Source organism: Macrosteles quadrilineatus, unplaced genomic scaffold, assembly GCF_028750875.1.
Source record: "Macrosteles quadrilineatus isolate MER2022 unplaced genomic scaffold, UCM_ALF_1.0 Scaffold_6__1_contigs__length_79288215, whole genome shotgun sequence".
Classification (NCBI taxonomy): Eukaryota; Metazoa; Arthropoda; class Insecta; order Hemiptera; family Cicadellidae; genus Macrosteles; species Macrosteles quadrilineatus.
The window spans coordinates 64,968,500-64,980,554 of NW_026542599.1; the positions used below are offsets into that span (position 1 = coordinate 64,968,500).

A 12,055-nucleotide genomic window follows, 5' to 3' on the forward strand; every position below is an offset into this window, starting at 1 on the left:
CACTTCACACGACCCCCGTGGTGGGGGGGGGGTAAGTATCGGGGCGGGATTACGGAGCTTCCCCTGTCAATAATGAATATGTAATAAAAGAGGGCCGTAATTTGTTTGCGAGAACGACCAGCTGCGTTTAATCCTCGCGACTCATCCAGTCCGTTAATTGAGAGAATTGAGCCGCAGTCCGCAGGGAGTTCGAGGATTTGAGGACAGTTATCATTTCATTATCAATTGAGATGGGACGATAAGGACCTATGTGCGTATTTTAACCCAAATGAGTGAAGGATGAACGTAGAATGTTGTGAGATTATCTGTGTAGCTTTGATGACCAAGATCAGCTGTTTCATTAGCCAGGATCATCCATATAAATCCTAAAGTACCCATGAACTTTTGAGAAAACTACAACCCCCATAAACCATATACTTAAAATGTTCGCCATGACGAGAAACCTTGCTCTAAATTAACTATTATTTAATAAATTGCCCTTTTAGGTCGTAATTTCTTTCTTAAGGGAACATCCCATATACCTAATTTTAAAAATACCTCAGCTGAACTCATTTGTTTGCTATTATTTAAATCTATCACCTTACTAAAATCAGGTGTGATTATTTGTTTGTATTACTGTATTCTGTTTAGTTTATTTCAGCCCTAACCAATGAATAGTTTTATTAATGCTTATGAAGTCAAACGGGGTGAAGCCCGTTGGTGACTTCATTGACTATTGGAAAACCTAATGATCAGGGACAGCTGGGTCCAGTTTCGAATCATCAAAATACTACTACCTTTCTCAAGATCGATTCGGTAAACTTTTGATTGTAAGTGCTCGCCTTAACCACGCCTCTATAACCACTACCCAGTTAACGCTTAAAGTTTATACTGTCCGTTTGTTGAAGATACCTTATATCGCCTACTGCTGCCTACTACGGACCTGAAAAATACAGTTGGAGAGTTAGGGAATCCTTGAGATCTAAAGAATCCAGTGGAGATAATTGAGCCACAGTTAGTTGCGTCCGTGGTGCATTTGAGGAGGATTTTAGTAGGGTTATCTTCTTAAAATGTTTGCAATTGTTGGAAATTTGAGGACATTTTTGGAGAACGTGGACATTGTCAGAATTGAGTGGTGGTGCTTCAAATTTGAAGTTTGCTTGTTTGATAAAAAACAATATGAAATCTGGCATTCTGGGCCCAGGTGTTGTTTGACAGATAATGCCTCTAGAAAAAGTTAAATTAGGAACAATATCAGAGTTTGTACAGGTTTTCCCACAGAAAATCCCAAATAATTACTTTATCGTTGATACAATAAACAGAACTCAAATGGGTTAGTTAAATCCAATCATACACAATATAACCTGAAAATCCTTATCGAAATGTCCAGCTTGTAAGTTTATTGATTGATAAGTTTTAAATGCCTAAATTTATTTATTGTTCCATTTTAAACAGATTTGCCATAAAATATTATTACCGCCTAGCAGTTAACCTTTTACACATTTAATGGCGAATAAGACTAGGTAGGCTCGAGATGCTGGAGACATTATATTGGCCAAACCACTATAAAATGATCAAGCAAATATTTGAAAAATATCTGAGATGTGCAATGGTTTGCATTAAGGATCGATAGATAACTTGTGATATTCATCTGCCGGAACTCAATATTTGGTTTATTAAATTTTTAAACGCGTACCTTCAACAACTAGGTACGCGTTTGGTTCATAATAAACATATGAAACGTGAAAAATATACCGAATTCATATTTTTTATACATATCAAAACTTTACAAGTGTTTTGTCTTAAAACTTACCTATCTAATTTGAGTTTTCACTCTATGTCCACAGGATAACTTCCATAGTTGAAGAAGTGAAGAGGAACGAAAACTCGTCACATTTAGACCAGGTAAATCTTTCTTACGTTGCAGTTTTGGCTGTTTTGTCCATGTGAATTCGTACTCCTAAAAACATTCACTTTTTCGGTGTCAGGTGCTATGAACTATTTGAAAGGCTACCTTTATTCCGCTTACTGATACATTATCAACACTACCATTATATTTGGGCAGCATGTTGATTTTATTGGTTTTTGTCCGCTTCATACATCTCTTTAATTTTGGTTAATAAGATCCACGGTTCACCTTACAGCTTGATAATATAAGCATAGGCCTACGCTATAATATATCGTGTATTAGTAGTGACGGTTAACTGATTTATCAGATATATTTAAGGACGTTGGAACGATTACTTAACACCTAGATTAGGGACCAACAATTGTATCACTGGAACTCTACCTGTTACTTTTCTTAGAGTAGAGACATAGGGTTTGTTCTAGTTCACGGATTCAAATAAACGTGCCTGTTACGTTTACCTGTTACTTATATTTAACTGTTATTCCTCATCTGTTTCAGGACGTTGGAACAGTTACTTTGGAGCTGGAGAAGGGTGTTTCCAGAAAGTGCTTGGAACTGTTCCTCCAGAGATTACTGTGGGAGAAAACCGTTGTTGACAAAAAAGGAAATCCGTCCACGATAATTCGGTTTAAGGTAAATTTAATCAGCTTATTCTGAAGAAACATAAAGTAAAAATTAGTGCAATAATTTTCATGTTTTTGTTGTATGTTTGAATACTTTTTCTTGTGTGTGTCTATTATAAGTGGAACTCAAATTAATGTTTTTGTAGAGCAAAACTAGAGCTTAATACAGCACACTACAGTTTTAATTTTGTATATGTTTATGTTGTATAAAAATTTGCAATTGTTTGTTTTATTCCTTATTTCATGTTGGGTTCTCGTTATTTATGTTTATTTCATGAAGTTTATATACGATAAACAAAATTAACTGCATGTCTATGCTTTAGTAGACAGTATCTTCTAAACTCTTTCCATCTTTGCATTCAGTATCTTCTAAACGCTTTTCATCTTTGCATTCAGTATCTTCTAAACTCTTTGCATCGTTGCATTCAGTATCTTCTAAACTCTTTGCATCTTTGCATTCAGTATCTTCTAAACTCTTTGTATCGTTGCATTCAGTATCTTCTAAGCTCTTTGCATTCACTATCTTCTGAACTCTTTGCATCGTTGCATTCAGTCTCTTCTAAACTCTTTGCATCTTTGCATTCAGTATCTTCTGAACTCTTTGCATCGTTGCATTCAGTCTCTTCTAAACTCTTTGCATCTTTGCATTCAGTATCTTCTGAACTCTTTGCATCGTTGCATTCAGTCTCTTCTAAACTCTTTGCATCTTTGCATTCAGTATCTTCTAAGCTCTTTGCATTCAGTATCTTCTGAACTCTTTGCATCTTTGTATTCAGTATCTTCCAAACTCTTTTTATCTTTGCATTAAGTATCTTCTTAACTTCATATTGTACTTCACACAATTATATCAAAGAAGAACAAGTAAGTGGCTTACCAATGGTAATGGTTATTGATAAATTAATTGGAGAAATTATGTGTCAGATTACTGATACAGTTTTCCACATTTCGCCAACTCGTTGGCTTCCCACTACAGGTAGCCCAGTTGATGAGTCTCCCAGCGTTCCCACCAAAGTGTACAAACCCTCCCATCCCGACATCCGTCCATCTCTCCCATATTAACTGACAGTCTGATCGCAGTAAACAATATTTGTGCTGGATGAATAGCAAATTTGTGTTGAATCCAGAGGGTCGGATGAATGGTGCGGCTCAAAAACAGGATTTGGATTTGCCCTCGTTCCAAAATGGCGTCCCTCCTTGTGTCCACAATTATCATAGCTTGCTAAACGTTTTGCTGCCCCCCTCCCCCTGTGCTCGCGGCGCAGCTGAACCCGTCTTGATTTCTTTAAAAGGATTAAATACGACAAAAAGCGGGCTAGCGGCATCTGGTGGATTCCTCGGACAGATTACGATGTTTATTTCCTTTGTCGCCGTCCTGCGCCGTTATCCGCGGTTCTTTTGGCGGGTTTGGATCGTTTGAGCAAAGTGGCGGTAAAAGTGAACTCATGGTTCATCAACTCGATCGTAGGTTCCTTGAACATTAACACTTGGATTATTTCCTTGAAGGAAGTTTGATATTGAACAATCTTAAGTTCGTGTTATTTTGTTGTGGGCAATTTCCATAATGTTAAGAATATTTCGTCGACATTTCGAAATCTAGAATCTGACCCCGTCCTCAGGTTGGAAAGTACATGAAAGAACACAAGCTAAAGTTAAAACATTGGGATTTACATATAAATTTCCATTCAAATCACCTGCTATGTTTTCAAATTCTTTTACGTATCAAGGAATCTTCGAATCCCCTTAGGCACACTTTTTATCACCGCAAAAATTTTATAATCTGCTGGAAATTATTGATTTGTTTTAATCATTCACAGTTTTTATACTTGCCACTGTTACAATTTTCTCTATTCAATCTTTGCTCGTCATGGCGTCTGAATATGAAACCCATACAGTATGAATTACATTAGTTTTATCATCCTGTGTACTGTAAAATTCACTGAGGTGACTTCGTGTTAAGCGATAGGCAATATAATACAGTATCTGTTTTGCATATCCACTCATTGAAGGCGAATTAACTTACTCATTTTTAACGCTCAACTATTTAATTTAATTAAAAGCTTTTTATTATTTAGTAGTAGTTTTACACGTGTTTCGCAAAAGGGCAAGGTCACAATATTGCCCCACTCCTAACAAAATTTACGTACCTTGATTTAAATCAGCTGTTTGACGGAATAGAGAGCGAATCTTGGAAACCAATCAAAGCCATCATGGACCTTTGAAATCTTTGGGCAAAGTCAAATATCGAAACGAAAGTAGGCCTGCCTGTGATACCTTTTGTTGCGTATACTACCTTTTTGTAGAACTTTATACAGTTGGGTAGATATACGAATAATAAACGGTATCGGCAATCTGAAATTTAATTTCCCGCATTTGCTTCTGAACAACGCTTATCATAACCTGCGGTGAAGGTTATATTTTATTGACAAAATCTTAAAAGTTGCAAACACTTTTGAACGGTAATTTTTAACAGCATTTGGTGTTATACCAATTTGTTTGAAGTTCAAAGAACCATAACATACTAAATTATTTTATAACATTTTTTGGAGTTGTGAAAATCAGAGTTTTCGTTATTTTGAGGGTTTTATGTCATATTCACAATTAAAACTCGAAATTTCTTAAAAAACAAAAACACCTGGATATACCATGGATTAGTACTCACATACCAAATTTCATCAAAATCGGACCAGAAGTGTAGCTTGTAAGCTCTGTACACATCTACACGCACACACATACACACTTACTTCATCTCTTCGGAAACCACTTGTTGGGTGATCCAAAACAAATATTTCTACCCAAAACTTGAAACTCGATAGTTTTGACGAAAACGATACTTTCTCCGTATACAATTTCTATACATAGTAAAGTAAAGTGTGTGCGAAATTTTTACGAGGTTCTCAATCCACTTTACAGCCCACTTAAAGTATACAAGACGAGTTATTTACCTGAGTGTGAGGATTATATTACAGTTACTTTAAATAAAGACATTTTAGGTAAGAAAGTAAAAGTATTGACAGGCAACCATACAGAGACTCTATAATATAACAGTAATCTAATATTTAACAGAAATTTTTGCTTTTATAAAACTGCTTTGTAGGAATCATCAATTGCTCAGCTGATTTGTACGAATCATCAATTGATCAGCTGATGCAAACGAGCCAATCAAGGGAAAGCTGATGAAACATTTACGTTTGGACTTTTACAAATTAATCACTCCCAATCAGCTTTGTAGTATGAATCAATTAAATGTCGATTTCCCTTTGAAACCGTCGCATCGCTATGCTACGCTTGTTTAACACTGCTCTCCGTTGTCTTTGTACATCGAAATTTTAAAAGAGCTGTATTTAAACTTTATACAGTGAAATTGTTGATAGATTCATTGATTTGAAAGGTCAATCGTAAATTTAATTTTGAGTGTACTTATTTGTATTAAATTACTCCAAGAATGGTCGTATTTTAAAATTTACTATATACTAATTCCTTATATTATAGATTGAATAAATGCATGAGTGAATAAGCCAAAGTTTAAAGCATTTTTGTAGTTTATGTCTATCTAAACCAATCTGCTTTACTAATAAATACACGATAAAATAATACTCTCAGAAATGTTTTACAATAAGCACTTATAGTACAGCTTCTATTTCCTGCCTAATTGCATGATTGCTACCATTAAGTGTTATTGGAAATCAACTAATTGCTTCAACAAGTCACAAAGTTAACATAATTTTTACTGTAGTTTTAATTTAATTTAAACCCCCTAATTAGAGTAAACGATCCTACATTCCAAGATCTTTAATTCATAGTTTAATGAACTCCGACAATCATCCGGTTTTAACCAAAAAATATTTAGATACAGTTCGGGTTTTTAATACAAATACTCGTAAATATTGTTACGTCTTTTAGTCTTGACATAAAAACAGTAAGATTCTACTATGGTACTGTATAGGTAAATTTACCACTCCGTGGCTTCGCTCTAGAGATAATTTTTGAAAGGCTACGATAGAGTATGTACGGTCAGGCATATCTTCGAAACATAATTCTCTAAAAGGGTACCATTCCGAAGATAATATGAGTCTTAAGAACTACTACAGAAGAACTACTCCAGGATAATTACTCTAGAAAACTACTCCAGGATAACTACTCCTGGAGAATCACTCCAGAAGAAGTACTCCAGGATAATTACTCCAGAAGAAGTACTCCAGGAGAATTACTCCAGAAGTACTCCGGAATAATTACTCCAGAAGAAGTACTCCAGAATAATTACTCCAGGAGAAGTACTCCAGAATAATAACTCCAGAAGATGCACTCCAGAATAAGTACTCCAGAATAAGTACTCCAGAATAATTACTCCAGAATAATTAGTCCAGGAGAAGTACTCCAGAATAATTACTCCAAAAAAGTACTCCAGAATAATTACTCCAAAAGAAGTACTCCAGAAGAAGTACTCCAGAATAATTACTCCTGAAGAAGTACTCCAGAATAATGGTCCTTTCCTGTTAAAGAGAACATTCATTATTATCGATGATTCATTTTCCATATGTCGATATTTTTGTTTTACTTCACGATTGGTATTCCTTCTGTATTAATATCTAAGAACTAACCTTGTTTAGGCAAAAATAATAGCCTATAATTGATTGGATTGGGACATGAAACTATTCTAAACTAAACATAACTAACCAACTAACCAAACTTGCTGTATAGGCTAAGTTACCGTTTCAAAATTCCATTTGATAACAGAAAAGGCATATGGGGAATAGGCTATAACGGATTTTTGAAATGTTACAGCAAGTTTGGTTGGTTAGGTTAGTTTAGAACAGTTTCATTTCAATATAATATTTTTTTTATTGTTTGTTGATCTTGAATAATATTTATTTACTATATCCTATATCGTACTTGTCAGCTGATATGTTTCAATTTGTTACTATCAATATATTGGATGGAAAACAAAACTATCGATATATCGAAAATAAATCATCGATAATAATGAATGTTCCCCTTAACAGGAAAGTACCAGAATAATTACTCCAGGAGAAGTACTCCAGAATAATAACTCAAGAAGATATACTCCAGAAGAAGTACTCCAGAATAATTACTCCAGAAGACTCCAGAATAATTACTCCTGAAGAAGTACTCCAGAATAATTTACTCCTGAAGAAATACTCCAGAATAATTACTCCTGAAGAAGTACTCCAGAATAATTACTCCAGAATAAATACTCCAGAAGAAGTACTCCGGATGAAGTACTCCAGAATAATTTCTCCAGAATAATTTCTCCAGAAAAGGTACTCCAGAATAATTACTCCAGAAGATATACTCCAGAATAATTACTCCAGGAGAAGTACTCCAGAATAATTACTCCAGAATAATTACTCCAGGAGAAGTACTTCAGAATAATAACTCCAGAAGATATACCCTAGAAGAAGTACTCCAGAATAATTACTCCAGGAGAAGTACTGGTACTTTCCTGTTAAAGGGAACATTCATTATTATTGATGATTTTTTTTCTCGATATATCGATATTAACAAATTGAAACATATCAGCTGACAAGTACGATTAATATTGTTCAGTAGATGAAACTGTTCTAAAAAAATAATTTAACATAACTAACCAAACTTGCTGTAACATTAAAAAATTCCGTGTTTAACTTGCCTTTTCTATTATCAAACCCAAACGGAAGTTTTAAATGGTACAGCAAGTTTGGTTAGTTATGTTCGGTTAGCTTAGAACATTTTCATTTCTTAATCCATATAGACTATTTTAGCCTAAACAAGATCAGTTAGTTGTTGTCAATTTGTAATAGATCTGATCGGAAAACAAAAATATCGATATATCGAAAAAAATCATCGATAATAATGAATGTTCCCTTTAACACGAAAGTACCGAAGTACTCCAGAATATTTACTCCAGAATAATTACTCCAGGAGAAGTACTCCAGAATAATTACTCCAGGAGAAGTACTCTAGAATAATTACTCCAGAAGAAGTAGTCCAGAATAATTTCTCCAGAAGATATACTCCAGAATAATTACTCCAGGAGAAGTACTCCAGAATAATTACTCCAGAAGATGTTCTCCAGAAGAAGTACTCCAGAATAATTACTCCAGAATAATTTCTCCAGAAGATATACTCCAGAATAATTACTCCAGGAGAAGTACTCCAGAATAATTACTCCAGAAGATGTTCTCCAGAAGAAGTACTCCAGAATAATTTCTCCAGGAGAAGTACTTCAGAATAATAACTCCAGAAGATATACTCCAGAAGAAGTACTCCAGAATAATTACTCCAGGAGAAGTACTGGTACTTTCCTGTTAAAGGGAACATTCATTATTATTGATGATTTTTTTTTCTTGATATATCGATATTAACAAATTGAAACATATCAGCTGACAAGTACGATTAATATTGTTCAGTAGATGAAACTGTTCTAAAAAAATAATTTAACATAACTAACCAAACTTGCTGTAACATTAAAAAATTCCGTGTTTAACTTGCCTTTTCTAGAATAATTACTCCAGAAGAAGTAGTCCGGAATAATTTCTCCAGAAGATATACTCCAGAATAATTACTCCAGGAGAAGTACTCCAGAATAATTACTCCAGAAGATGTTCTCCAGAAGAAGTACTCCAGAATAATTACTCCAGAATAATTTCTCCAGAATATATACTCCAGAATAATTACTCCAGGAGAAGTACTCCAGAATAATTACTCCAGAAGATGTTCTCCAGAAGAAGTACTCCAACTTTAGTTAAGATGTACTCCAGAAGAAGTACTCCAGAATATCCTATATCGTACTTGTCAGCTGATATGTTTCAATTTGTTACTATCAATATATTGGATGGAAAACAAAACTATCGATATATCGAAAATAAATCATCGATAATAATGAATGTTCCCCTTAACAGGAAAGTACCAGAATAATTACTCCTGAAGAAGTACTCCAGAATAATTTACTCCTGAAGAAGTACTCCAGAATAATTACTCCTGAAGAAGTACTCCAGAATAATTACTCCATGAAAAGTACTCCAGAATAATTACTCCAGGAGAAGTACTCAAGAATAATTACTCCAGGAGAAGTACTCCAGAATAGTTACTCCAGGAGAAGTACTCCGGAATGATTTCTCCAGAAGATATACTCCAGAATAATTACTCCAGAAGATGTACTCCAGAAGAAGTACTCCAGAATAATTACTCCAGAATAATTACTACAGGAGAAATACTCCAGAATAATTACTCCAGAATAATTTCTCCAGAAGATATACTCCAGAATAATTATACTCCAGAATAATTACTCCAGGAAAAGCACTCCAGAATAATTAATCCAGAATAATTACTCCAGAATAATTACTCCAGGAGAAGTACTCCAGGAGAAGTACTCCAGAAAATAACTCCAGAAGATATACTCCAGAAGAAGTACTCCAGAATAATTACTCCAGAAGATTTACTCCAGAATAATTACTCCAGAATAATTACTCCAGAAGAAGTACTCCAGAAGAAGTACTCCAGGCAGAAGAAAGACTCCAGGAGAATTACTACAGAAGAAGCACTCCAGAACTCCAGGAGAAGTACTCAAAGAAAATTACTCCAGAAGAAGTACTCCAGAAATTGATGTTTTGGCGCGTCCCAAAATCTTTCTGCTGACCCCCAGAACAAAAAAGTGATGTGAAGAAATTAGCCTTCCACCGAAGAACAAAAGTGATACAGCCATTTCCACCGAGGAACAAAAGTGATACAGCCATTTACTAGCGCAGTCCTCGTCACCCTAAGTTGAGGCAGCCCCAGGCCGCACGGCGTGTATCTATAGTGTGGCCTTTGGCTGCCTCAACTTAGGGTGGTGAGGACTATAGTGATATTTATGGTAAGATGCATGCTGGTGGTTACGAATACGTACACCTTTTTAAAATGCTTATACATGTTTATAAATGACTATCCGATGGAAATTTCCGTCAAATATTTAGTGCAAAGTTCACTAAATGACGTAGCTATACCAGGTAAGATCAAGGACTATGTCGGGTGCCCCACATTGTGCTCGTGCCCCACAACACTACTGACATGACTGGAACAGACATCAAGCTTCGCCACAATACCCGGGCTAATTTAATTTGTTCTGAAAGCCAGCTGCTTGCTTTTTTACCGGGAGGTCTCTTGTCAAAATAGATGTGTAATTTATTCATTACGGACGAGCCAGTTCAACCGTGGACTGGTTCTTGATGTTTTGCGACGTTGAATGGGTTAAGGGCTGGGTGGGTTTGTTATAGTTGTAGTTTTTTGTTTGTTGTTTGAACAAAGGTTACTTTAATATCGGTGTTAAGAATGTGCAGAAGATGTTGGCGAATAAAAATGTATACGTCATAATTATCCGCTCTCATTGAAATTTGGTAAAAATAGGTAAATCTACGTTTTACACGAACGAGTTCGCGAACCAGCCTGGTCAGGGTTCCTAAAGAGGGTTATACTTGGGGTAAAAATTAGTTTTTCTCATTTCTGACCTTAAAGGTCAGCATAGAATTTCATAATTTCTTTCTTGGCCATTTTGAAGAACTTGGTTATTGGTTGCGGAGAAAACTCCAACTAGTAGACTCCCTCTTATCCGGACTCCTCGGGACCTCAAGCAAGATCGTGTAGTAAAAAAAATGTGTTATGGGGTTTTTAAACTTTTCAATTTTTTTCAAGTATTTACCCTTTAATATTTGCCCTATTGTATTTGCAACCATTGTAGTTAGCTCGCTTATGGGTACATTTTGATCAAATTTGGCTAATTTATCTATTTATTACTAAGCTATACTCTACATAACATTTCACGAAAACACTGTATTTATTACCTTCCCTGTAGCAGCAAATCAATTTACTCACAAAACCTAATGCAAATAGGGAATAAATTTAATATTTTTTAGAAAATATTTTTGTTATAATTAAATTAGGCAAATGGAAACTCGCTTAGTTTGCAGGGTTGCTGGGGCGAGAGTATTCAATATATTATTTTGTCCAATCAAAAATTAACCAACGCAATTTGCGTTGTGCGTTTGTTTTGGAGTTCAAATAAACTTAGGTTTACACTTTCCAATTTCATCCATATTGGATGGGTTTTGCTTGAGTTATCGTTCTAACAGATACACACATACATACAGTTTACATATTGATAACACCTGTGCACACCGAAATTAAAATATATATGAATTAAAACGGATGGTGTTTTAGCTTAGATGTTAAGCTTAGATGTTTTAGCTTTTCCCCAGAGGTTGTTGTTGTCCCCATCATTCAAATTATCATGTAAATCGGTCCAGGGTCTAGACATAATAGTAGACAAAAATATTAAGACCCAGTCTTGTCGTGGCACCTACGGTGAAAGTACGTGTAAATTCTCTTAGAAAAAAATCTAAAAAATTCAGATTTAACATTCAAAGGTCAATACGGACAGACGGCGCTCTCTCAGATAACCTTTTCCCCCGACCACTTCAACAGACAATAATGAACAAAGGAATTACAATACTCAAATGTGAATTGTAAATGTAAGCACTGTAGGGCGGTAAGTGGTGGGTATGGTGGGGTG

The 12,055-nt window shown here is 35.1% G+C and overlaps 1 protein-coding gene across 1 annotated transcript in view; it reads left to right on the forward strand.

The window, feature by feature from the left end:
- The window catches only part of LOC128996772 (zinc-regulated GTPase metalloprotein activator 1-like), a 97,153-nt gene that overhangs the window by 78,488 nt on the left and 6,610 nt on the right, over positions 1-12,055 (forward strand). The window contains exons 10-11 of the mRNA XM_054422235.1: positions 1,827-1,884; positions 2,387-2,521. Coding sequence (XP_054278210.1) covers positions 1,827-1,884; positions 2,387-2,521 — 193 coding nt within the window. The remainder of the gene's footprint in view (positions 1-1,826; positions 1,885-2,386; positions 2,522-12,055) is intronic.